The following is a 27,211-nucleotide window of genomic DNA, read 5'->3' on the forward strand; positions in this document are numbered from 1 at the left end:
TCCTCCTTCACAGTTATGAAGTTATGATTTTCTCTGTTTTAATTTGATGAATTATTTATAAGTTTGAGAAGTAAATATGACGGATACTAGTACTAGGATCATTCAGCACTAGAATCATCCGAGCGTGATATGTTTTGAGCATTCACTTTACATGCAAAAGTGCATTTGGCCGTAGCGCTAGATCATCCTACCTCAAAGTTAGCAAACAACCTGCGTCTTTTCTTCTACCGTATCTGGTAAAGTTCGTTTAACGGCTCTTTTTTCTTTGAATATATATTCTGTTAAAATTATTAGACGTTTATAATCAAAGTACATTTAGTTGTTAAGGCAGGGTGCTTTTTACATAAAGCGGTTTTTACTTTAGTATCGATAGTAGAGCAGTTTTCAATTGATTGTTGTAAAACCAAAACCAAAGTTATCACTCTAGCCAATAACAAAGAACACAGACAATACAGTAAACCAATCAAAACTCGAAGCAAATACCTGTAAACGGCAAAAAGCGCGGGAAAATGTGCGTAAGCGAGTCACGATTGGTTTTGGCTGAGAAAGTGGCGCGAGAGTTTTAAACCAATCACCGAGCGCAGTAATGCAAAACCAATGCAAACGCGAATTACTTTTGACACTCAAGTGAAAAACGCTCTAGTTTGCAATTACTTTGGTTTTGCATTTCTTTGCGTAGTGATTGGTTTTAAAATCTCGCGCACCTTTCTCGACCAATCAGAAGTAAAACCAAAACCAATCGTGGCTGTTTGCACACGTTTTCCCGCGCTTTGCGCCGGTTACAAGTATTTTATTAAGTATCTAAGAATTTGATTAAGTTATTTTGAAAGCGATATCCTGAAATTCCTATTCACTCTGTGTTTTGCGACACTTTTACCCCATTTTCAAAATAGCGGATTATACTGCGAAAAGGTCTATTTAAGCCACGCCCAAAAGTATGCATAAATAACCCCAAGCGTGACATCAAGGCATCAAAATGAAAATAATTTGCCAAAAAAGTTTATTAAACAAAGAGTTTAACAAATAACAAAATTAATATTAATTTTTAAATAGAATATGTTCCGTAATCAATAAACCGCTTCTCTTTTGACAAAATTTTTCTTGATAATAAAACAGGACAACCACACAAAACAACTTGGGTAGGTGTCCTGTGATCACGGTTGGAATTTTTTTTTATTTCCAGCAGGTTTATTCCCTCTCAGTTAATAATTTCTTTTCGATAAAAAATGTCTTATTTTCTTGTTCCTGAAGTCTTTAAATTGCTTGAATAGTACTTTATTTGTTTTGAGGAAATAATAATTCATACAAAATAGGTGTAATTTGAAGTTCTTAAATGCGATGAAAACCTAGTGTGTGACCATTCAAATAAAAGCTATTGAGCAGTACTTTCATGTGACACTGTTTATTGCACTATTCATAACATTTTAGAAAATTATGTGTAATTTTGAACTCTTCAGGAAAAACAATGTTTAATTCATTTATTTCTGTCCATTAGCTAATCTAATTGCGGCATCGTGAAGATCTAGTAAAGTCTGTGGTAGATCCAGTTCAGGCGAGTCTGGTCTTTGGTATGGGTGAGCCTGGGCTGGTCTTCTTGCCTGATTATTCCGTATTGGTCCACCCCCCACATATCTTTTGTCCTGTGTATCACTGCTGTTTTCATTCAAGTCATACTGTTCAAGGAGTTCTTGGTAGTTGAGTTCCTCAAGTTGGTCTCCTCTATTAGAACAAGGGGATCCCTCCACAGATGGTTCTGGTGACCCCCCTGAAGTTGCTGGAGATTCAACGCTATTCAGGGGGGAGTCTGCCACTGGCATTTCCATAGTCTCTGCACCCTCCTGCTCATTCAACAGCTGTGACAAATGTAGACTTTCAAAGCGAACAGTTTGTAGTCGACAGATGCCATCGTCACATTCTTTGTATCTTAAATAAAAACGAGAATAAAAGAAGACAAACTTAATCACTTTGACAGTACCATTAAATACGGGTGACCCTATTCGGCAGAATGGCGGAATGACGGAACGGCACGGCGGAATGGCGGAATGGCGGAATATCCTAAAACGCGGAATGACGGAAAATCCTAAAACGCGGAATGGCGGAATATCCTAAAACGCGGAATGACGGAAAATCCTAAAACGCGGAATGACGGAATATCCTAAAACGCGGAATTGTGAAACATTACAAAAAAAGAAGCATTGAACAACAGCAACAAAAACAAACAAACAAAAGGAAAATTATAACTGCTAACTTTCTCAGACGACGATTAAGGCTAAGAATGTCGCTAAGAATGATTCAGGTACTTTAACTTGTGGATATTCGTCGCTGTGACAGAAAAGCCAACTTGTTTACAGCGGCTGCTAGCAGTAGAAAATCAGAAAACAGTAAATATAACCCATAGACGAAGGGTTCTTTACATATCTTTTTTTAAAATCCTTCGAGGACGTCGATCTCGAGCCGGGATTTCGAGGTAGGATACTCGAGTGATCGACTGGGAGGATTTCGTAAAATTACAGCCGGTTGTCGTCCCGCTCGAGACAATGAACGTATAAAGCCGAAGTACGCTAACGAAGCCGTTAGAAAGAAAACGAAAGGGCCTGAAATTAACTGAGTTTGTCTGTCTGTCTGTCTTTCTAACATAATCTCTATGCATACTTGATCTCGAAGGATTTTAAAAAAAGATATGTAAAGAACCCTTCGTCTATGGGTTATATTTACTGTTTTCTGATTTTCTACTGCTAGCAGCCGCTGTAAACAAGTTGGCTTTTCTGTCACAGCGACGAATATCCACAAGTTAAAGTACCTGAATCATTCTTAGCGACATTCTTAGCCTTAATCGTCGTCTGAGAAAGTTAGCAGTTATAATTTTCCTTTTGTTTGTTTGTTTTTGTTGCTGTTGTTCAATGCTTCTTTTTTTGTAATGTTTCACAATTCCGCGTTTTAGGATATTCCGTCATTCCGCGTTTTAGGATTTTCCGTCATTCCGCGTTTTAGGATATTCCGCCATTCCGCGTTTTAGGATTTTCCGTCATTCCGCGTTTTAGGATATTCCGCCATTCCGCCATTCCGCCGTGCCGTTCCGTCATTCCGCCATTCCGCCGAATAGGGTTACCCTTAAATACCAGTTGTTATATTTTTATTATGCTGTACAAGGTGGTTCTGTCACTTGAAACTCCGTGGATGAAACATTTGTTTGTGACCTTTAAGCAGTACTTTAAAGGGCTACTGTTTATTATGCTGTACAAGGTGGTTCTAACTGTTAAGTCTGTGGATGAGACCCTAGTGTGTATCCATTCAAATGAAACCTATTAAGCAGTACTTTCATGTGGTACTGTTTATTATGCTGTACAAGATGGTTCTAACTTTGAAGTCTGTGGATGAAACCCTAGTGTGTGACCATTCAAATGAAAGCTATTGAGCAGTACTTTTATGTGGTACTGTTTATTATTCTGTACAAGGTGGTTCTAACTTTTAAGTCCCTAGTGTGTGTGTCGATTTAAATGAAAGCTATTGAGCAGTACTTTCATGTGGTACTGTTTACTACACTGTACAAGGTGGTTCTAACTTTTAAGTCCCTAGTGTGTGTGTCGATTTAAATGAAAGCTATTGAGTAGTACTTTCATGTGGTTCTGTTTATTATGCTGTACAAGGTGGTTCTAACTTTTTACTCTGTAAAAAGTTAGAACACAAAACACAAAACCCTTGTGTGTGACCATTTAAATAAAAGCTACAGGCCAGTTCTTTCAGGAAATGCTATTTGATTTTCAATATTTTTCAAGATGAAATGTCTACCCTTTTTTTAAACAATGCACAATGAACTAACCTAAACCTTGGATGACCAGCTGGCCAGCTGAAGCTGTGCTTTTTCTTCAGATGGTTTGTCAGCCCTGATCCTCTTGTGTAACGTTGTCCACAGACATGGCACTCATAGCGAGATACATCAATGCCCTGAAAACATCAATAAAAACAACATTCACTCACCAATGCACTATTGAAAGTAACATTGGGCTGTACATTATTGGCTAGAATCACAAGACTGCAATTTGTTGAAAGGGATACAGCTACACAAGGGGTGGAAAATGATCCTTCCTTCCAAAATATGCATTCTCATGGAATTCTTGCCAAATTTCACAGGTCTCTTCATCCCTTTTGCAAGGTTAAGAATGTCTTAGGATGTAAAAAAGAGATAAGTCTCGCTGTCTTGCAAAGTCTCAAATTTACTATTTGCCACCCCTTACATACAGGGAGGCATGGTGGCTTACTGGTTAGTGCATTGGATTCTGGATTATGCAGTCTGGGTCGAGCCCTGGTCGGGCAATGCATTGTGTTCTACAGCAAAACACTTTACTCTGATTTTGCCTCTCTCCACCCAGGTGTAGAAATAGGTAACAGCAAATTTAATGCTAGGGTAACCCTGCAATTGACTACAGCTGTAGCATCCCATCCAGGGATGCTACAGAAGAGTTATAGCTACATAGCCTCTGCACTAATTTTAATGCCCACAATGCTAGTCAAAAAGACTATTTAAAACAACAAGAATACTAACCTGGTGATCAACTTTCTGATGTCTTTTTACTGTTTGCATGGCTCTGGCTGAAAAGTTACAACCTTCCACATCACAGTGATATGCTAATACTGCATTATGGAATTCACGATGCCGTCTTAGGTCTGACTGCATTTTACAGCTAAATGGAAAGACACCAGAATCAGAAGACAATCAATGAAATGTAACCATTATGAGAAGTAAGGAGTTTTCATTAGTTTCCTCATTATGACATGTATTATTGAAGTGCCACATGTGGCTTGACTTGCCTTATATCTTAGTCCCTTAGGTGGAGGGTGGGGGGGGGGGGGAGGCACAGGCCAGACACTCATTTGTGCCATGCCACCTGGTCACGTACAACTACTAGCTACTACTGGGCCGGGTAGTTTAAGGAATGATTAAGCTAATCTAGGATACATGTAGGTGTAAATTTTGATTTCATTTTTTTAACTTTCCAGTGAGGTTTTGGGTTCATTTTTGGTACCCTCCAGTTTTGACGATGACTAATCTCCACAAAATATACCGGTAAGTAGTTTTCTATATAGGCATAAATTTTTATAAGGCAGTTTTCTATAGTTTAAAAGACAAAAAGTGTACTCACGTGTAACTGCACACGTCACATTTAAAAGGTCTTTCCTCTGAATGTCTGAATTTGATGTGTTGTTTAAGAGCAGAAGCATTTGGGCAGGTCATGTCACAAAACTGGCATTTTACATTGTTAACTGCAATAAAAACATATGTACTAAATGTCTTTTCTTTCAGTTCATCTAAAAAATTTTGTATGTTATGGTTGACTTACATTGTATGTGCTAAAACATTATTAGATGATATCTAGAAATGAAAGCACAGCAAATTAAATTCAGAGTTTGATTTGCCAAAGGGTAAACTATAACCGCGGCCAATCAGAGTTGAGATCTCAAAGAATTTGTCATTCAAATGTAAATTGATGCTTCTTCACGTGTCATTTTTTGTCACGTCCAGGTCACATCATGAGAACAGCGAAGGAAGCATAGTCTATCATGAACAGCGCTTCAAAACTGTGACCTACCATGGTGTCTCATGTGATCTCGTAAAATGCGCTCCGACCCACAGTGCTTCAAACAATGTGAACATTGAAAACTTTCATCTACAACAAAAAAAAAAATAATGGCAAAATTAAAATAACGACAATGTATAAAATGAGACATCATGATGTGAAGTCACTTACATCCAGAAGAATTTTGTCGCACCAAGTGGTCTATGAGCTTTGTCTTGTTGGCAAACATGCCACCACAAGTCATGCATGCAAAAATCTTCTCCCTGGTGTGACTTCGGCAATGCTCCTTTAGTTTGTAGTGGTTTATTGTTGTAAAGTTACAACCTAAGATAAATAAAAGCAGTTAATAAGAAATGTTGACATTTAATCTTACATACAGTAAAATTTGCCATATTGAAAAAGGAGCAAGCATGATGCAAGGAATACAATGGTTAACCTCTGTTGTTTTATGTCTAAAAATGCCTTTATCGTGCTTTGTTCTAGCTGTTATACAACATGCAAGGAAGTGACAAGAGTATGAAACAATAATAATATTATTGTTGGGTGAAGAATTTCTTCCTACTTCTTGAATGTTTTTGTCACTTCCTTGTATGCTTTATAACAGAACAAAGCACAGTCAAGGCAGTTTGCCCTTTTCTTTTCTACACTGCAATGCTTTAAAACCCTAATAATCCATTAATATACAAAAGTGCGAGTCCAAAAGTTTTAAAAGGCCTGACTTTGTCCCCATAGGATGGTCTGAGAAGTATGCAAGGTGTTTTTTCTGCAATTATTAGTGCAAGGTATCCTACATGTAAGATTTCTAAATTTGCTAAAAAAAAACCTATGTATACAGTTATTCATATTAATTTTCTCTGAAAAGTGGCCGTCCATAGGACTTGTGGACTCCCACCTGGCTAAAAGCCGGCTTCTAGGTAAAACCTCTCTGTGTGGTCCATTACAGGGAGTCACCCCCCTCCAAGGATTGTGTTGTTCCAGAAAATATCCACACTCCCCCCATGAAAGGGTTTTTTGGTTTGAACCCTTCCTCCCTTCTGGAAATTCCATTTTCAGTTCACACTTAAAATGACGTCTTTTGTAAGACACCCTTCCCCTTCAGAATTTCCAATAATCCTCCACAAGGAAAATACGGATATTTTCTGGAACTATACAATTATATGATTTATAGCCAGTTGCTGATGCCTACTTCAAAACATTTAGAAAAAAATCTTTTCAGAAACATATCTTGAATTTAAAGACAGTGAATCTTTGATAAATTTAATTCATTGAAGATCAACTGACAATAAATACAGGGCATGTACTAAAACCCGAAACAACGAAACGAAACCACCGAAACGAGCGAAACCACCGAAACGAGCGAAACGAAACCGCCGAAACAACCGAAACGAAACTAAATCACAGAAACAAACAAAACCAATTACAATAATTGAGAGCTAACCGTAAACAGGCTAACCAGAGTGCATAGTAGGCTAACCTAAGTGAAAAGTAGGCTAACTGTAGTGTGTAGTAGGCTAACAGGAGTGTATAGTAGGCTAACCGGAGCGAATGGTAGGCTAACCGGAGTGTATAGTAGGCTAAACTGAGTGCATAGTACGGTAAGCGGCGAAAATATTGAAGTTGTGCTTGTTTCGGTAATTTTGTTTCGTTTCGGTCGTTTCGGGTTTGTTTTGGTAATGGTTGGGAGCAATTGCAGAATACCCCGCATCTCTAGCTACACGGTGCAGCTGGCTACTGGTCTACGCGTCTGCACCGTCAAAATTTATTCCAAGTCCTGGAAGTTTACTCGAGAAGTGGCTACATGTCTACGCGTCTACACCGTCGAAATTTATTCCAAGTCTTGGAAGTTTACTTGAGAAGTGGCTACGCGTCTACGCGTCTACACCGTCGAAATTTATTCCAAGTCCTGGAAGTTTCCTTGAGAAGTGGCTACGCGTCTACGCGTCTACACCGTCGAAATTTATTCCAAGTCCTGGAAGTTTCCTTGAGAAGTGGCTACACGTCTACGAGTCTACACCGTCGAAATTTATTCCAAGTCCTGGAAGTTTCCTTGAGAAGTGGCTACGCGTCTACGCGTCTACACCGTCGAAATTTATTCCAAGTCCTGGAAGTTTCCTTGAGAAGTGGCTACACGTCTACGCGTCTACACCGTCGAAATTTATTCCAAGTCCTGGAAGTTTCCTTGAGAAGTGGCTACGCGTCTACGAGTCTACACCGTCGAAATTTATTCCAAGTCCTGGAAGTTTCCTTGAGAAGTGGCTACACGTCTACGAGTCTACACCGTCGAAATTTATTCCAAGTCCTGGAAGTTTCCTTGAGAAGTGGCTACGCGTCTACGAGTCTACACCGTCGAAATTTATTCCAAGTCCTGGAAGTTTCCTTGAGAAGTGGCTACGCGTCTACGAGTCTACACCGTCGAAATTTATTCCAAGTCCTGGAAGTTTCCTTGAGAAGTGGCTACGCGTCTACGCGTCTACACCGTCGAAATTTATTCCAAGTCCTGGAAGTTTCCTTGAGAAGTGGCTACACGTCTACGCGTCTACACCGTCGAAATTTATTCCAAGTCCTGGAAGTTTCCTTGAGAAGTGGCTACGCGTCTACGAGTCTACACCGTCGAAATTTATTCCAAGTCCTGGAAGTTTCCTCGAGAAGTGGCTACACGTCTACGCGTCTACACCGTCATAATTTAACCCTAAGGCTAACAATAAGACTAACCCTAACCCTAACCCTAACCCTAAAGCTAACCCTAACACCAACCCTAACCCTAAAGCTAACCCTAACACTAACCCTTACCCTAAAGCTAACCCTAACACTAACCCTAACCCTAAAGCTAACCCTAACACCAACCCTAACCCTAACCCTAACCCTAAAGCTAACCCTAAATCTAACCCTAACCCTTACCCTAAGACTAACCCTAACCCTAAACACTAACACTAACCCTAAAGCTAACCGTAAGGCTAACCCTAACACTAAGGCTAAGTTTGGTGTTAGAAAATACATGCACTCTGGTTACTTAGCTGAATTTCTGTGGCGGTACATGCACAAGGATGAAGATTTATTTGACGTTTTTCTTGCAGATATCAAGAAAATTTACAACCCAAATAAAATTTAAGAGCCTATTTAAATTGAGCTGTGTTGATATTTGAAGTAAAACTTCCTTTATAAGTATTGTAAGTTTTATTTGTGTTTGTTCAACAACGAGTAGACGCGTAGCCATAAAAAATCTCCAGTCCTTTCGCCACGAACGCTACTTTTGTACCCAGTGCTCACTCCGACGGCGCAGCCATTTTTCGGTGGCTACGCAGAGAACCTTCAGTTGCGGGGTATTCTGCAATTTAGCCAATGGTTGTTTACCATTACCAAAAAAATAATAATAACATTAATAATAAAATAGAACATCCCAACCAGAAAAATCTGACCACGTTTTGAGAAGTTTTGCTCCTCCTGGTAAATATTTTCCAGCGTCCAGAATGAACCAAAAAAGTTGTGTTCCATTTACATCCCAACCAGAATTTCCATATTTTTTTCTGTAAATAATAAATAACCTAACATTTTCGTTCGCTCCCTATCAAAATGGCAGATTTCACCGTGAAAGTTGGGGAATTTCCTTACCCTCCCACTGACAAGTTACTGAATATTTCTTCCTTCCATTATCTCCTACTTCCACCAAAGTCTTATCCACAGCCCATGCATGACTGTCTACGTGTCTGTAATAAAGTGTTGGACAGTTAAACTCCACATTGCACTCCTTCCACTCGCAAAGAAACGGCTCCGGAATGTCTGGAAGCAAATTTCGGCTCTGACTGTCCAAAGTACAAGGCGCTAGCTTCATTTCTTGTTGTTTTTTGTGACCTTCTAGCTTTATTCTGGTGTGGAAAGCGTGGAAGAAAACATGGCGAATCAAATCGCCGGCATCGATGGGCGAATCCCAGCCACAATCTCTCCAAAAGCAAGCAAAATTATCTGGAATGGTGTCGTCAGAAAATCCTCGGCAATATCCGGGTAAAATTCCTCTTAAATGGCCTTCAAAATGCTCCCTGAAGTCGGGAAAATCCGACAAAGGAAACTTCTCTTGGCATGAGCCCCATTCACATTCGAGAGTTTCCATTTCCATCCCGAAATAGCTGAAAATAAACAATTAAGACCGCGAAGCTTCAGTAAAATAAAAACCCGCGAAGAACCGCCATTTTATTTGTGAGCCTTACATAATTATGGTCAGTGGTTTATCTGCGTTATCAAGGTTCTACTTCATGTATGAGGTACCTTGTAGCCAGGCCTTGTTTCTTTTTTTCTCTCTCACACACCACAGTGTTTCTGTCCACGGAAAACAGAAAATGTCGTTTGGTGCGGAATGCTTTCTTCATTGTGATCGAGAGGGATTTAAGGGGAAAATCAAGCAAACGTATCCTCTTACTATAGATTTGGAGATGGCAAATCTGCAAATTTGCATAACAGTGAGTCTTGAAATGTTCATTTCAGCCCAATCCCTCCTTGGTGAGTCCTTGGTGGGGTGAAAAGGGGGAAGTGGGGAGGGGGGGGAGGAGAGGGGTGTAGGGTCAAAAGTTTATAGTTAAATTTTATAACCCCAGGCTATTTGCAAGAGTTTTTTGTTTTAATAGCCCTATTTAGCCCTATCATTTTTGCATACAAACCTTACAATATCATGTAGTTCACACTATCCTTTTCATACAAATTGCTGTCAAGAATAAGGGACCGATCGTTTATTACGTCCCAAGGGGGTGCGGTGGTTTTGGAGGGGGGGGGGGTGCAATTTTAAAACAAGCCCCTTTTGGGGGGGGGGTTAATTTTTCTCTGGTAAAAAACATGAGGGGGGTCAAATTTTATGACACAGCAACAGCAGTCTAAGGAATTTGACGTCAGTGATCTATCCTCGATCCCAAAGCAAAAGAAAAGAATTTGACGCGATTTCAGGTCCCAAGGGAAGGGTTGTTTGACATGGCCGCGCTTATTTTAAACAATGTAAAACAAAACAAACAATAAACGAGAGAATAAAAAAAGATAAAAAATCTGTCTTAGGAAGGACGGAGAGAATTATGGCCTCCTCAGGAGGGGGGGGGGGGTACATTTTTCAAACAAGAATTGGGAAGGGGGTATAATTTTTACCTAAATTTTTTTTTTGGGGGGGCGGGTTCAGTTTTGAAACACAACACTTTTTTGAAAACCACCGCCGCCCTGGGACGTAATTAACGATCGGTACCTAAGACTCACAAAATTGCATCCGTAATTAAGAATGGGGCTAATTGAAATCTTCCCATCAGACCTTGCCAGTACTTGTCAAATTTGCAGTGAGGGGCACAGTGGCCTAATGGTTAGTGTACTGTGCTGGACTCTAAATTGAGCAGTCAGGGTTCGAGCCTTGGCTGGGGTCATTGTGTTGTGTCGCTTCATTTTATTGAAACTGGGATGAACTCCAGTCTGTTGGGCCATTAGGCACAAAATAAAGTTAACTACTTCACTTTTTTATGATATATTTAAGCTGTTAAGACTGAGAATGAATCTGTGCAAGTGTTATGTAAAAATAATGTAAATTCCGTATGTCCACTTGAAGTAACAATTTGCAAATAAATAAATTTATTATTTTAATATTATAATACTGCAGGTTATAAACTTAACACATTAAAGGTGGCAAGATTTTGTTGTTACTGAAATTGACACGCAAGGAAAACTTGTAGAGCTGATCAAGAGCAAAATTTGTTCTGCAAATGAAGATGACAAAGGCCATAAGACTATAGACAGAAAAGGAAATGACAAAGAGAGGACAAGAAGTAAGGAATGCACAGAAGAAAATGTAGAAAGGGAAACACCTTTTCTAACACAGGTATGACTGCGTGGATATGTGCACTGTGCTGTTCCAGAAAAAAATTTCACCCATTCGGACCCTATTTACCTCATTGACAACTCCTTTTTTGGATGGGGGAGGTAGGGGGGGGGGGGGGGATATGGATATTTTCTGGAACAAGTGTATTGTAATTTTTTACTGTTATTTTACCCACTCGGACCCTATCTACCTCATTGACAACTCCTTTTTTTGGATAGAGGAAGGGGGCGTGGGAATATGGATATTTTCTGGAACAAATGTATGGCACTGTGATTTTTGTTTTTTTTTGTCTCAGTTATGTTGAATGAAAAAAATTCTAGAGCTCTGACACAGAAGATGGCAACTGGCTTAAAATTCAATTATCCACCCATGCTTGTGTGACAAAAATTAATGCCTTGATCCATCCCCAGGGGGTTCTTCCGTTTTTATTGGGGGGTTGTTGTGGGGTTTTTTTGTTGGGGGCAAACCCCCCGATCCATCACTGTTCACAGGGTTGGAAACTATCATTTCAGAGCACTCCCCAACTGGGCAAGTGACCATTAAATTACACTTGCCCAGATCAATTTTCACTTGCCCAGTCTCCTGTATTAAAAACGAAAAATTTACCCCCCCTCCCCCCACGAATAATAAAAAGTACAACTAAATTTTTATGCACGATTGATACTCACCGTGCCACGTACTGTAGTGGTCCATCACGATACAGACTGCAATCTAAGCCTATTTGTTAAATAAAAAGTCACCAAAAAAAGACCTTACTCCACAATAAAAATGCAGGTCTATTTGTGTTTATTTTTTCTTTGTTTAATTTTTCAAACCAGTTTGATTTTTATTTCCCTTTGTTTCAGATTTGTTAATGAACACAAGACAATGAAAAATAAAAATCAAACTGGTTTGAAAAATTTTAAACCAAAGAAAAATTAAACCACAACATCTACACACTTCCATCAAAAGTTGAAAGACAGTTTAATCTGATATGTATTCCCAAATACCTGTAGTTTGCAAGCAAATATAGCTTTGATGGAGATTTTAAAATGTGGGTAAACTATCGGCTTTTGGACAGTGTAGATTATTTTAAAGTGGAAAGTAAAAGTTCCGCTTATTTTGAATAATATATTGAAAATCGTACTCGCCAAACCGGGCGAGTCATCTGTGATTTGACTACTCACTTGACAGTTAATTGCGCTAATTTCCAACCCTGTGTTCACTTGAGAAAGGTGCCGGCCATGAGGGCTTCGAAAACTTGTGAAAGCTAAAAGATTTGACTCTGTCTGGTTCCTTAGATTTAGACAGTATGTTTTCCACAGAGTCAGGAAGCAATATCTTTACTCGTCGAAGCATCCTGCTTAGAACATAATTATGATACTCCCAGTAAACAAAATATTATTATAGTAAAACATTTTTCTCGGTCCATAAACAACAAACAGAACAGTCCAGGTGGAGGTTTTTTTCAAGTCACAAAGCATGCTGAATGAAAGCCAAGCTTGATGTAATTGTGGTGGCTGGCTAAATTGTAATTAATGGATTTATTTTCTATGCCAACATTAATTTTAGATTTCAGAATCATTTGAGAAGCTACAAGAAAGTGCTTTGAACGATTTGGGCAAGAGTCTGGGTGATACAAAGCTAAAAGAGCTGAAAGTGTTTGCTTTGTATGTTGAAAGCAACAGAGAGAGCAACAAAAAGATATGTATTGGTAAGAAAATAATTATTTATTACTAGCATCATAGGTCTGCAATGAAAGGTGGCAGTGTAGTGTTTGTGCGACTGCAACAACAAAACACCCTACACTTAAAATAAGTCCATTTCAAAAATGTCCTCTGCTAGCTATAGCAGTGACTCAAACTTGACCTTAGTACTCAGTGAGGCAGGGCTCTTTGTAACATGGTCAGAGCTATATAAATGTGTACTGGATGTATTATTTTTTTCATGTCACAATAGGCTCTAAGATGACAAAGGAGGATCGCACATCCCTTCACAGAAATGTCAGGCTGGCTTTTCCTTATCTTCAGACTCAAACCATTCAGAACGAACAGGAGGTAAACTAGCCAGTGGCAAATCCTAACCTTGATTAAAATGTTAATTCTCCATACCCTTCTTTTATGTTATGGTTCTCACTGTTTTGAGAAGTTATTAATAAATGTTACATATCATGGTAATGATGTCGCACCTGAAGACAATTCCTGCTTGTTTGTATTTATTAACAACATCAAAGTACATGTACAAATTCTACTTCTGGTCTCTATACATGTACAGTTCTTATATATAGTTCTCCTGACCTTAATGTTTGATGTGTTTTAATATATATTGTAAGGAGAAATTTGATTCTAATCAGTACCCAGATTGAAATCTTGTGATAATTCATTTGGCTTATAAAGCTTTTTTGACAACCTGTGGTGATGCCAATGTTTGTCAACATTTTTTTTGCAGGGAGACCCTCGTTTGATTTTTGCAGCTAACGATAAAGTATTTTGGGAGTTTATTGACTTATTAAATGACAGATACCAAGTTGACAGGTACTTAATACGTAAAATGTAGTCTATATAGCTATTTACCCTGTTCAGTCATTTCTTTGTTTGTTTGTTTATTAATTTTTGTTCCTTCCTACCCTCAATCTTTCTCTCATTTTCCATCCTTCCCCCTTTTTCCCCTTCCCCTGCCCTTCTTCCCCCCTTCTCCTTGGAGCCCTCTTTTCCAATTCTGCTCCCTCCTTCCTTACTTTCCCCTTTCCCAGGCTCCCCTGACCCTCTCCCTCCTTCCTCTCTTCCCCCAGGGAAGGCGGAGCATTTTTCCAAGTGGGGGGGCTGACTAGTGAATTGAAGTGGGGGGGGGGGGGCTAAAAAGACTCTTCTCTTAGTGAGTCTTTATTTTTTCAGAAATTCTGGGGGGCTAACCCCCCAGCCCCGTGGCTCTGCCGTCCCTGTCCTCCCTTACCGAATTTCCCATCTGTCAGTCCATTGGTCAATCAGCCAGTCAGCCAGCCAGTTAGCCAGCCAGTCAGTCAGTCAGTTAGTCAGCCAGTCAGTCAGTCAGTCAGTCAGCCAGCCAGTTAGCCAGCCAGTCAGTCAGTCAGTTAGCCAGTCAGTCAGTCAGCCAGCCAGTCAGTCAGTCAGTCAGTCAGTCAGCCAGTTAGCCAGCCAGTCAGTCAGTCAGTCAGTCAGCCAGCCAGCCAGTTAGCCAGTCAGTCAGTTTGTCAGTCAGTCAATCAGTTAGCCAGTCAGTCAGTCAGTCAGTCAGTCAGTCAGTCAATCAGCCAGTCAGTCAGTCAGTCAGTCAATCAGCCAGTCAGTTAGCCAGCCAGCCAGTCAGTCAGTCAGTCAGTCAGTCAGTCAGTCAGTCAGTCAGTCAGTCAGTCAGTCAGTCAGTCAGCCAGTTAGCCAGCCAGTCAGTCAGTGAGTCAGTCAGTGAGTCAGTCAGTCAGCCAGCCAGCCAGTCAGCCAGTCAGTCAGTCAGTCAGTCAGTCAGTCAGTCAGTCAGTCAGTCAGTCAGTCAGTCAGTCAGTCAGTCAGTCAGCCAGGCAGCCAGCCAGCCAGTCAGTCAGTCAGTCAGCCAACAAGAGTCAGTCAGTCAGTTCGTTTAGTATACATCCTCAGATCTATCAATGGATGGATCAGTGGATGAATCAATAGATGGATCGATCGATTGAATGTTATTGATCAATCAATCATTCTTTTAATTACTTGTGTCTGAAAGGAATGCTGCCATTTATTTTTACTTATTTATTCTACTCGGCTACTTAAATGGCAGTATAAAAGGTCATAAATACTGCATTCATTGGTTCAATATAAAATTAGGAAATTGTAGTTTTATAAAAATCACTTCAATCTTACCTGTTAATTTACCTATCCAGGTTGCTTTGCTTTGCCCATTGGGAAAATAGAAGAATACCTTCCACATTTAATCTTGATGTCAGTCGTGCAGATAAACAACAACGAACTAAGGTAACAATATCATTGGGTTTTAATTAATTGAAATAACTTAGACACAATTGATAATTGACCTTCATAAATTTATTGAAAGCCATGGTAACAGGGTAACATGGGCTGCGAAGGTCCTTCTTGTATTGATCCAGTACAGGGAGGGGTGAGGTGGTAGGGGGTGGGCAGTCCTATACTTGAAGAGCTCTTCCCTGACCATGCAACTGATGAGATCACAGGCTTAAGCTTGTCAAGCCAAATGTATTGTGGACTTCTGATTTGAAGAAACTTAATATTTGGCTTATTTGTTTACTTATTTGGCTTATTCACCTTTTCTATTTTATTATTTATATAATTTAAACTGATTTTGCTGGCTGATTTTACGATTAATTTTAATTTCTCTATTTCTTTACTCCTCACTTTTGTAGCTTTGATTAAGAAGATGCATCAAATACTCAAGACAGTACATGTGTTTCATAATAATTTATTGACACTTTGTTTTTGAAGCTCTCTTCTGACTCAGAAGAAATGGAAATGTCAGTTGTTAAAAGGAAGTCTCATGGTTCATATAAAGAAATATTATAATCATGTTAATTTAAAAATTTTCTTGCTTGCTATCCATTTTTCAGATCCACAGGCTGTTGTCAAGACACTTTGGTTCATTTCTTGAAAGCAAAACCTTCAATAAGACAGACAATAAATCAGCCACCAGTACGGGCAGCTTTATCCAGATAAGAATGCGAGTAAAAGGAACAAAGCCACTTCAACAAAAGAACAAGCAAAGTGACTGCAGGTATGTACTGAGTCCAGCTAACTAACCCTTTCCCATGTGCTGACACACAGTCAGACAGGCAGACAGCCAACCAGAGAGACAGACAGATAGGCAGACAGACAGACTGATAGATGGACAGACAGATGGGTGGATGGGCGGGCTGGCAGGTGGGCAGACAGACATTCTTGACTTACTTGTAGCATGTTGGTTCACTCAACAGCAGCGATGAATAATAAGTTGTTTAGAATCCAATGTATTTCTTACAAATAATTAAAAATATATCTCTTTTCCAGACAAACAGAAAATGAATACACAGGATTTGTACTATGTAAAAGAAACATGGTAAGAATTGATTGGAAAAAAGCTAAGACCACTGATGGCATCAATGAGATGCATGTATGACACAAAACATTGAAGGTCAATCAGAAACCAGCATTTAACAACAACAACAAGCATTATTATTTGTAGTAGTATTTTAAACAGGTGGTGGACAACCGACCCCCAGTCCATGGACTACCCCCATGGACTACCCAAATGGACCCAAATGGACTACCCCAAAAATGGACACCCCAATGGACACCCCAAAATGGACTACCCCATCTTCCGAGTGTGACACACAGCTATCGCACATTGCACCGACGACCCGCGCCGTACACTAACCTGCTGACCTCAGCGAAGACCAGCCCAGACCGACTTTCCTCAGGATCTCGCCTACCGGTCGTTCTCCCGCTGCGCGCGACCCGCCACCAATCCAAAAAAGTTGATCTAGTGAGTGAGTGCCCCAGCGAATGCAGTCACACTCGGATCAGCGGATGAGGGGGGGGAACGGAGCGAAACAGGAGAGAATATGAACAACAGCGGGGTACACACGAGCGGAGTCCAGGGAGTCAGGAGTCGGGAGTCGGGGAGTCGGACGGGGTCAGTGTTTTGTCCACCACCTTTTAAACAAGTATTTGTCTGTTGTTGTTGTTTCATCAGTGAGATGCATGTTCCAGAAAACACCCATACCCACCCCCATGGAAGATTACTGGAAATTCCAAAGGGGGTGGAAAGCATTCTTTTAGCCAGGTGGGAGTCCAGGAGTTCTATGGATGGCCACTTTTCAGAGAAAATGAATATTAATAACTGTCTAGATATATATATATTTTTTAGCAAGTTTTTTTACCAAAATCTTTAGATCCCTTTGCACTCATAACTGCAGAAAAACACCTTGCATGCTCCTCAGGCCCTCCTATGGGGACAAAGACAGGCCTTATAAGATTTTGGCCTCCCACTTTATAAATCCTGGCTAAAAGCCTGGGGGGGGGGAGGTCTGCATTTATAATTGGCATCATCTGTGCACAGCAGCTTGTTAGTGGACTCTCAAATAACTGGAATTCAAGTGAAATATTTTCACTTAATGAGGCAGAGAAGTGTTTAATGTGGAGTTCTATAGTCACTTTTGTAGTTGAGGTGCAGTAAGCAGAAGCATTTTAGGTGGAACTTACATGTATAGGGTGGAAGGTTACTTACCCTTACACTTCCGAATTTCCCCCCAAAAAACGCGTTTTTTTAACCGCAAAACTGAGTTTTTGGTGCTATGATCTTGATTTTACCTTAACTTTGCTAAAGAAGCACTACTTTACTCCTCAGCAACAATTTGATCATATTTCACTTTTGTGCATGCGTCTAAGCCAAAATTTGCACTTTGTTTTTCTTTGCTGAACAGTTCCAATTTTTTTGCCCCTTTTGCTTCCGTTTTTTCGACTTTTTTATTCTCATTACTTTCTTCTATTAATATCCTTCCTTCTGGCCAAAAAAGGTTTTGACGTTAACATTGGAAAATCCTGAAAAGGGGGCCTTGACCAATTACAGGTATTGAAAGGTCGATCCAAGCTCCGTCAGATAATTTCTTATCACGAAATTCCACTGACATGCTAATTGATGACGTCACAAGTAGTTCCAAGACTGCACCGCCAAATTGCGCCTTAATGCGCATTTAGGAGTGAAAGGGTTAATGTGCGGCTGAGTTTTGTGTTAACAGTTTGGCATGGAAGCTAAGTTTTAGGCAGAATTTGAGTTTTGTGTGAAAGTTGAATATTTTTGTGTGAAAGCTAAGTTTTGTGTGAAAGTTGAATATTTTTGTGTGAAAATGGGGTTTGAGGGAAAGTTGATTTTTTTGTTGAAGTTGAAATTTTTCAGGTGAAGAACCGATTTTAACCTGTGAGCTAAATATGCCACTGTAACATGTTGTCATACTCAGTTCATGCAGTGCTCTGCATTTTTTACCTGGTCTCTGATTTAATGCTTCTTTGTTCATTCAAGGAAACACTGGAAGCTATTCAGCGTTTGTCTGCCTGTTTAAATATCCAGCCATCAGCCTTCAGTTATGCTGGTATCAAGGACAAGAAGGCCATCACTAAACAGTACATGGTGGTCAGAGGAGTCACTCCAGAACAGTGAGGCAATCAATTTTGTTTTAACTAAATGATATCAAATTAATAAGTCCGTTTAATGTAGAAGTTTGGAATTGGGTTTTGAGGCTGTGACGCTTAAACGCCGGCATAAAAACAAAAAGCTACTTTTTCTCTGTAATGAGAAGATATAGGCTGGTTTTCACTAGCGATGGAGTTGTAGATGTAGTAGTAATCAGAAGCGCTGAGCATTACGATCCAGTGAAAATCAATCCGATGGAGCTTATGATCTAGTTAATGAAAACTAAATCGTCGGAGTCGCAAGCACAAAGGAAGTACTCGGAGGGCCCGAGAGCTAGCATTGTGATTGGCTTGTTCTTCCACTTCTGCTCGTAACTTCGACAATAAAGTTTTCGCTTGAACATAAGCGACGGAGTCATTAGCGGGATCGGAAGAAAATGAAAGCGTTTTGATTTTTCCGATTCCATTGAGCTTATGACTCAGCTTATGACTCGGCAATTTCAGCAACAGGAACGTCGCTAAACAAAGATTTAATGAGGAGTACAATAGTTCAGCACGTCCATTATAAATCTTTGTGCATTTCTTTGCCGTCCTCTGTAAAACAACAATTTGGAATGGCTGAATTCTTCGTTATGGAAAAACGTGAACCACAATGGCGATTTTTTCAAGTTTGTTTTTATTTGGAATTGAAAGCTGTCTTACCATATTCAGCTGAGAAAATTCTATACCCAAAAACAGACTAAATTTATCTACATAATGGCAAGATTTTTAAAATGCTAAATTCACTTTCATTTGGTGTTACCCTAGACGAGGGTTGATGGTTAAGGCTTAGCTAGGCCATAAAACTACAACTTAAAACTGGTAGTATCCACCCTTATCTTTCCTCTTATTCACAGGATGTGTGCTATTGAAGATCACCCCTCTTTGGAAGGTATAGAATGTGGAAGTTACAGGAGGGGTGTAAGTAGACCACTTCGGATGGGCGCACTTAGTGGAAACCATTTCCAGGTTGTGATTAGAAATATACAGTGTGATACCACCCACAGGTCAGTAAATAGTTCTCTTTACACCAGACCTTATTTTTTAACAGCAATGCAATACTGTAACTCATCACAAACTGTTTTTCTTTCCTTTTTTGTAGCCATGAAGAGAATCTTACTGGATGGAAGAAACTTGTTGAGGTGTGTAATGGTACTAGGTGTAGACTTGCCACGAAATATTAAATACTCACTCCTTAACGTATTTTTTTTCTACTGTTTGTTTCTCGCCTGTCTCAAGTCTTGCAATTAGTGGCTCAAGTCTCAAGTCTTTCAATTATTGTATTTACATTGTTTCTAGCCTAATTCTTATACAATATGTCTTGTAGCTTTATGTAGGTCCACATCAGCCTCGGGCTGCCCGCTTTAATTTAACCTATATCAAATAAAGTATGATGATAAAGTATGAACTCTCACACTTCTCTCCGCATTGATTACATGTTTCAATCACGTGCTGAGGGGTGGTGAGGCTTTCCCAGTAGAGTTCGACAAAACGCTAACTAAAGATGTCTGTCTTACGCTTTAAGCCACTTTCATAAGTCATTTGTGCTTACTTTTTCCACCTGTTAAACGTTCTTTTTACACACCACCCTCCTAGGTACTTTGCAGGCCACTCCAGTTTTTAAGTGCACTTTCTACCTCACCCTCCTGGGTGCTTTTGCTCTGCTACTCCACCCCACTGAGTGCTTTTTTCATTCCACACTTAAGCATGCTTTTGCTGACCACTCCACCCAATGAATGAACATTTATTTTAATACCACCCTCCAGGTTGCCTCTGTTCATCCCTCAAATGGTTGTTCATGGCCACTCCACTCTACTGAGTGTTTTTCATACCACCCCTCCTGGGTGTTTTTGCCACCAAACACACTGTGAACTTGTATGTTACGATTACCGTAACATTTTGATAATGAACATCATACTGGCCGCTCCCTATGTTGTATTGAACCTAGTGGCCCATACAGCCGGAGCTTATCCCGATTTCTGCAGCATGAAGCGAATAGGAGTATTTCTTCTCCCCCTGGATGGGATGCTAGTCCATCGCAGGATACCCCCCAGCATTAGTTCGCCAGTACACATTTATACGCCTGGGTGGAGAGAGGCCCTATGTGAGTTAAGTGTCTTGCCCAAGAACACAATACAGTGACTCCGACCAGGCGGAGTCCAGTACGCTAACCATTAGACCACCGCGCTTTGGATCAATTTAGGTTTCTGGGAAACTGCTCACCTACCCCTCCCCAAACCTAACATTTTGCCCAAAACGATAAGTAAGGGTTAATGTTAGGTTTGGGGGGGGTGGTGAGGTTTCCCAGAAACCTAAATTGATCCCGCGCTTTTCCTAGCGCTCTTCTTAATTTAGTATTTGTAAATTTAATTTGGTAACACGACTCCAACAAGAGATAGCTTTAATATATATCGTGTATAAATAAAGGGTTTTCTATTGTATTGCATTGCATTGCATTGCATTGCATTATATTGTATTGTACTGAACCTTTGTTTTACTAATTTCTGTCAGGATTCAATATCCTCGTTGTCTCTGAATGGATTTTTGAATTACTTTGGACCACAGAGGTTTGGCTTGGATGACAAAGAAGTGAATGCGTGTGATATTGGGCTTGCCATGCTGCAGGGAAATATGGTGAGGGATCGGTATTGCACAATAAAGCATTAAGTAACATACCAATACGGTCCTTATATTTACCAGAAAATAAAAAAAAAATTTTGCGTTGACTGATACAAACGCAAGAGGAAGCTTGGAAAGATTGGAAAGTCGCGGAATTCTCCTGCACCTCAGTAAATGATTCAATGAGCTCGCCATACCATCCTGTATTTCTTTTTTTATTTCTTTATTAATTTTGTTCTTGAGTGCTATTAACTACATTCAACTCTCGGGACTGGCTCTAACTGTCCGTTTAAGAGAGGTGTTACAGTAAAATGACTGAAAAATGGCAGGGACGGGACCAACACCAGGTGTCCGTCTTTTAGAGGTGTCCGCTAAGATTGTTTTTTGAGAGTTGACTGTATTGTTTTTCTTTCTTAGGCCCATGCTGTGAAGCTTCTTATGACTCCATCAGAGCAAAACCCAGACAATCCTGTGAACTCTGCTAAAAGGCAAGCATCACGAAGATATGATCCTTCTTTTTTAAAAAAAAAAAATATTAAAAATAATAATTATACTTTATTCCCACGTTTATATCTCTTTGCCAAATTCCTTACATTTCTTTTAATGCTAGATCTGAGAATTAGGTGGTAATCACTTTGTTGGTGTGACATAAGGGAATAAGCATTGTGCTTTACATGAAGTATTACGTAGTTCAAGTCATTCTTTCTCTATATAAAGCGTCACAAAGTGTCCATTCTGGTTATGGTCATTGACATTCATATAAAAACCCGTGTAAAGTAAAAGAAAATTCACCGCCTTTATTGCTTTCACCATATTACTTTTTTCCCTTTATTTGTTGAAGACTGTAACTCGTTTTGTGAAATAAATAACGAGTGATGGTAAATCTTGACCTCGGTGAATAAATAATTAAGACGAAATTTCCTTCTTCTTCAGGTATTATTGCGAGACAGGTGACGTGCAAGGTACTCTGGGTAAAATGCCCGCTTACAAGGTCCGTGAAACACTGGTACTCAAAGCTCTTCACAGACATGGGACCGACATGGTTTGTAAATCAAGCCTTTGTTTATTTTTCTGCACTTTTTTTGAGTGCCATACGCGACTTTCATAAATGGCGGCCCGCTCGGACGGAGGGGATATCTTCTTAAACTCGTTATAAAGTGAATGACGGATGTCTGGACAAAGTAGCCTAATACCCAGGTGTTCCCTTCCCGCTTATCGGTTTGGCGCGAAATTTCGTGTCGTCACCGAATGACACTGTGAAGGGAACCCAACCCGTTCCCAGGCCCTTACGTAGACCACGCGCTCGCCCGAGAGAGGAGGAGAACGCCTAGGGACTAGGCTGATAAAATCTTACTGCATGTCTTCATCAGGCGAAAATGTCAAACTGATACCGCATCACCAAAAGTAACACGATGGTCGGCTGTGATTGGTGGATTTTGATTTCGACTCGCCCGTACCAATTCACAATAGCCCTTGTGCATGTTTGCGTCAGACTGGCTTGTTTCACCACCAAGCCTCGCTTTTAAAGTGCAAACTTGTAAATTTTTAATCATGAACGAATTCCCAAAGAAGCGAAGTTGAAACGAATACCCATGTAAAGTGCATGAAGGTGGCGAAGGGTTAAGAATAATTCGCGCAAACGAGGCTTGGTGGTGAATTTTGAGCATATGACGTTATCACGCATAAGGCCTATTCCAACGAGAGAGTTAATGAGAAATGAGAAACGCGTGTAACAGGCGAGTGTTTTCTGCATTTCTCACTTTTGGTTTCTTTAATACATGGCTGAAGTGTTAAATGGCAGTATAATTGTTAAATGCGTGGCTCTGCCTTCTTTGAATGATTTATGGAAAAGATTTCTTCCCGGATAACAATGTTTCCTTTTGTTTGCTCTTTGGGTTGGGGGGGGGGGCCCCCGGGCTTTTTCCCCTTTCAATAAAAACGTGGGTTTTTTTGTTTTGTTTTTTACGATTAAACTTTGTGTACCAGCTTGAATTTTTTTATAAACGAAGTCATTCAAATTGAGAGCAAGTAGTCTTATTGGTTTGATAGAAAGTTTCTATTTTTCTGTCACAAAAAATATCTAGACTTTTTGTAACTTTTTCAATCAAATTCAGAAAATACCATTTTTACATCCTGAATGTATTGAGAAGTTGCCAACGCGCGTCCGAGCGTAATTTGAACTTCGAAAGTTTTGGTTTGTGTGCCAATAATACAACACTGTTTCTTTTTAGGATGGTTGCCGCAAAGCGCTGCTTAATATTCCATACTCCATGCGCTTGCTGTATGTACATAGTTACTGCAGCCTCGTCTGGAACCAGATGGCCTCATACAGGATACGACGGTACGGGCGTACAGCGGCTGTTCAGGGAGACTTGATCGTGGATAAATCCGTGAGTGCGCATGAGGTTCATATGGACACCGCTGACAGTCACGATGGCGATGGGAATTCATGCAGAGATGAAACATGTGGCGTGAGAAGGGATCACGTTAGATGCTTATCAGATAATGAGGAAGGAACATATCTGCTCAGAGATGTGGTTTTGCCGCTACCTGGCTACAATGTTCAATACCCTACAAATGATGTAGGAGAAAAGTAAGTGCTTGATTACTTAAATTAGGTGCAACATTTTCTTTCAACGTGTCTCGCACCGTTGTTACATTGCAAGTAGTTAAGCGTTGTTGTGCATACAGTCAACTCTCTCTAAGACGGACACCTTCGGGACCGGCTCCAGTAAAAAAGGTAAAAGGTAAAGTCTGTGTCCGAGCCAAGTGGCCCACACAGCCGGAGCTTATCCCGGATTCTGTAGCATTAAGCGACTAGGAGTATTGCTACTCCCCCTGGATGGGATGCTAGTCCATCGCAGGGTTACCCCCCCCCCCCCAGCAGTAAATTCGCCGGTACCCATTTATACACCTGGGTGGAGAGAGGCACTGTGAGAGCAACGCAGTGCCCCGGCCAGGCCTCGAACCCGGGCCGTTCGACTCGGAGTCGAGCGCGCTAACCATTAGGCCACCGCGCCTCCCACTGAGATACAGTAAAATGACTAAAAAACGGCAGGGACGGGACCAAGTGTCCGTCCTAAAAACGTGTCCGTTAAGAGAACAACAGTTGATTTTCAACTGTTGCTATTTATGGTGTTTACAGAGAGTTGACTGTATTACCTTCCGTGGTGCAAGTTAAGCAACATGTTGCGCGAACTGAACTAGATGTTAGATCACCTTTGTGCAACATGTTGCCCGCAAATTACAACACGGGAGGTCATACGTGCAAACACTTTATAACTTTACTTGAAATGCAACAATGTTGCAAGAGAAAGTAATGGCGGACCCTACTTAGAGGCAGTATGGGGATGATTTCGGTACCCTTTCGGGCCTTTCAATTTTCAGAAAAAAAAGTGGGGCTGTGGCTCTTGCCTAGCTCTTTAACTGTTAAGTATGGTAGATCGTTATCCTGATACTCAATGGAAACTATACCATATTGGAAATTAGAAATATGGCCGGTAGTTGTGACATGGAGAGCTTTGATTTTCAACTGTTGCTATTTATGGTGTTTACAGGTATAAGGAAAGGCTGGAAACAGACGGACTGACCGTAAAAAGCTTCAGGTTGGATTTCTATTTTTTTAGATATGTACTTAGGATTTCCAGATTTGTTGGTTCAAGAGCAGCAGCTTTATCAACTTATAATGATTATTAGCTCCCAGTTGGCTTGGTAGCTCAGTTGGTTAGAGCACTGCACTAGTATCGCAGAGGTCATGGGTTCGATTCCCGTTCAAGCCTGAATTTTTTTCAGGCTTGCCTTTTTCAACTGCTTAAGTTGATTACATTACTGTGATGATCTTTCATTTGCTTAAAATTATTAGCTAAACAAAGCAACGACTGTCCACTGTTCTGTTGCAGGCTCAAAGGCCTGGGAATGAACTTGCCTGGTGCTTATAGAAAACTTGTAGCGTTCCCAGGAGACTTATCGTGGAAATGTGTTAAAGACGAGCATGGGTGCTCTGTAAATACTTCCGCTGGCCTGTCTACAGCAACTAAGGGCTCAAGTCGAACAAATGATGACGTAAAAAGACCGAGACTTAGTGAGGACGAAACACAGTGTGCCGATGTGGCCGAACAGAATGAGCTACAACGAAGCTTTGATAACTACTGCAATGACCTTGAAATTTCGTTTAGTTTGGAACCTTCGTGTTACGCCACGTCGTGCTTAAGAGAACTCACGAAGAACTGACAGTAAAGGGGAAAATAAGATTACAACAGCTAATGAAAAAAGAAAATTAAAAAAGGCTATCCGTTCCTGCATATATAGTTTTTTGGTGTGTTTACCGATTTAAGTAAAAACAAAGAACGAGGATTAAGAAACAACTATGCTTGCAACTGAATGAATACAGCAAAACACACATTGGCCATTTTCAAAGAAACAATCGTCAGAGACGGTCAAGTCCTCTTAGTGTGAAAACGGGACGGACATGATTTTGGACGTACAAGTCGCCTGAATTTGTCCGTCGATTTGGCCGTCTAGGTGACTATTTTTCGAAAACGACTTGGTCGTCTAGACGGACAAGTCATCAAAAAGCCGTCTTTATTTTACATTAGACGTACAAATCGTCAGACGACTTGTCCGTCTTCTAGTGTGAAAACGGCCATTTATGTTATAGTTCAATAACGAAGGGCGCGAGTGACGTAATGACTCAGACAAGACTGAGACAAACAAACCTGAAGGCCCGGGGGGGGGGGGGGCACTCCCATATATGAGCTATATAGGTATGTGCCGCTGTGAAGGGTATGTTTTTTTAAGCAGTTTAGTCTGGGATAGGGTATAGAAATCAGAGAGTTTTGGTCTAGAATAGGGTATCATTTGCCGAGAAACTGATCAGTGGTATGAAGAATTAAGTCCAGAATAGGAATAGGAACTCGGAAGAGAAAGAGGCTTCCACAGACGTGAATAAAATCATTGTGACAACGTTTGTTGACTTACAGTGATGCAGTTTTTAAAAGGAGCAAGTCTGGAATAGGGTAGGGATTTTTCGGCATCTAGTCTAGTATAGGGTGGCAAAATCAGCTGAAGATGGTCTGGTATAGGGTAAGGGTTTCAGGATCCCAGCGGCACACCCCCACCCAAAAATATACAGGGTGCCCCCCCCCCCCCCCGGGCCTGAAGGGCGGACAATTTCCCTAAAACAGCCGGTGTTCCTAATACACCCTTATTAAACGAAAACTTCGCCTAGATTCCCTCTATTTCTCTCAGACATACAAACAGTCACGCCGCTTGTATGGGCCCCTTGTGGATTTTAATCCACAACCGAACGCGACAAAGCGGCGAAAATCGATCTTATGAATTAAATCACTTCGTTCGCAACCTCAGCAAATACTTCGTCCTTTACGAGAAGCATGGACAATTGTTTAAAATACCAGCTTTTTCTTTGTTGAATACAGTGATGTCGAAATTATCGGATTATAGCCAACAGATGTCCGTGTTTACACAGTCACAGTAATAACAAGTAGAGACCCTAAATTAGTTGACTGTATATGTTTATTTTTACGCGCCCTCATTTTTTTTTTAATAATAATAATTTACTTTTTTAAAACATTTGAATGCGGTGTTTATGCACTCTTTGCTATTCACAAAACTTAATGACTAAACTCGTGTAAGTATGGGAAGCTTAGTATTTTGAGTTTCCTATTTTAGAATAACTTTTGGGTCGGTATTACTCGATTTCACGCTCGTGATCAAGCTGGTTTGAGTCATCTCTTTAAGCCACACGTCAATGCCGGAAGTCACGCAACATGAACAAATATGGTAAAAGGAACTTTGACTTGATACGGAAGTCGATTTCGCAAAGGTTGTATACTGTATACGGCGTCAGTTTGAATGTCGTGACTTATCAAGCGTTCGGGACAGAATTGTGAACGATGACCTTACAAACAAACGACATAATTCTATATTTATTATTCAGCAAGATCAAAGACCATTCGATACCTCTATTATTACATGTAATACGCGTGCAATTCTTGTACTTCGCGAATTCGGCAAGGTCAACT

The 27,211-nt window shown here is 40.4% G+C and overlaps 2 protein-coding genes across 2 annotated transcripts; one reads left to right on the forward strand and one right to left on the reverse strand.

Moving 5' to 3' along the window:
• Nucleotides 1-947: 947 nt before the first annotated feature.
• LOC144663719 (histone H4 transcription factor-like) lies at nt 948-9,776 on the reverse strand. Its single transcript, XM_078524759.1, has 7 exons — nt 9,186-9,776; nt 5,748-5,900; nt 5,589-5,666; nt 5,142-5,262; nt 4,544-4,682; nt 3,821-3,945; nt 948-1,923 (listed from the first exon to the last, which is right to left on the reverse strand). Exons 1-7 carry the CDS (start codon nt 9,685-9,687, stop codon nt 1,479-1,481), a joined length of 1,563 nt encoding a protein of 520 aa, XP_078380885.1. The 5' UTR covers nt 9,688-9,776; the 3' UTR covers nt 948-1,478.
• Nucleotides 9,777-9,864: 88 nt separating this feature from the next.
• On the forward strand, nt 9,865-25,471 carry LOC144663793 (pseudouridylate synthase PUS7L-like). The gene is made up of 17 exons (XM_078524861.1): nt 9,865-9,975; nt 11,217-11,412; nt 12,964-13,105; nt 13,351-13,448; nt 13,840-13,925; nt 15,260-15,350; nt 15,956-16,119; nt 16,392-16,440; nt 18,403-18,536; nt 19,409-19,558; nt 19,654-19,693; nt 21,063-21,185; nt 21,588-21,658; nt 22,104-22,212; nt 23,402-23,763; nt 24,728-24,775; nt 25,070-25,471. The coding sequence occupies exons 1-17, from the start codon at nt 9,908-9,910 to the stop codon at nt 25,398-25,400; spliced, it is 2,262 nt and encodes a 753-aa protein (XP_078380987.1). The 5' UTR covers nt 9,865-9,907; the 3' UTR covers nt 25,401-25,471.
• Nucleotides 25,472-27,211: the final 1,740 nt, after the last annotated feature.

Source organism: Oculina patagonica, chromosome 8 (genome assembly GCF_052425735.1).
Source record: "Oculina patagonica isolate OP01 chromosome 8, crgOcupat, whole genome shotgun sequence".
Taxonomy (NCBI): domain Eukaryota; kingdom Metazoa; phylum Cnidaria; class Anthozoa; order Scleractinia; family Oculinidae; genus Oculina; species Oculina patagonica.

Bases quoted from the DNA above. Each gene is read 5' to 3' on its own strand.
- LOC144663719 (XM_078524759.1), bottom strand. From the start codon at position 9,687: ATGGAAATGGAAACTCTCGAATGTGAATGGGGCTCATGCCAAGAGAAG. The intron at 5,901-9,185 runs GTAAGGAAATTC...TATTTATCTTAG, and splicing joins AGTAACTTGTCAGTGGGAGG to GTTGTAACTTTACAACAATA. The intron at 3,946-4,543 runs GTTAGTATTCTT...TGATGTTTTCAG, and splicing joins ATCAGAAAGTTGATCACCAG to GGCATTGATGTATCTCGCTA.
- LOC144663793 (XM_078524861.1), top strand. From the start codon at position 9,908: ATGTCGTTTGGTGCGGAATGCTTTCTTCATTGTGATCGAGAGGGATTT. The intron at 15,351-15,955 runs GTAACAATATCA...TCCATTTTTCAG, and splicing joins ATAAACAACAACGAACTAAG to ATCCACAGGCTGTTGTCAAG. The intron at 16,441-18,402 runs GTAAGAATTGAT...TGTTCATTCAAG, and splicing joins TACTATGTAAAAGAAACATG to GAAACACTGGAAGCTATTCA.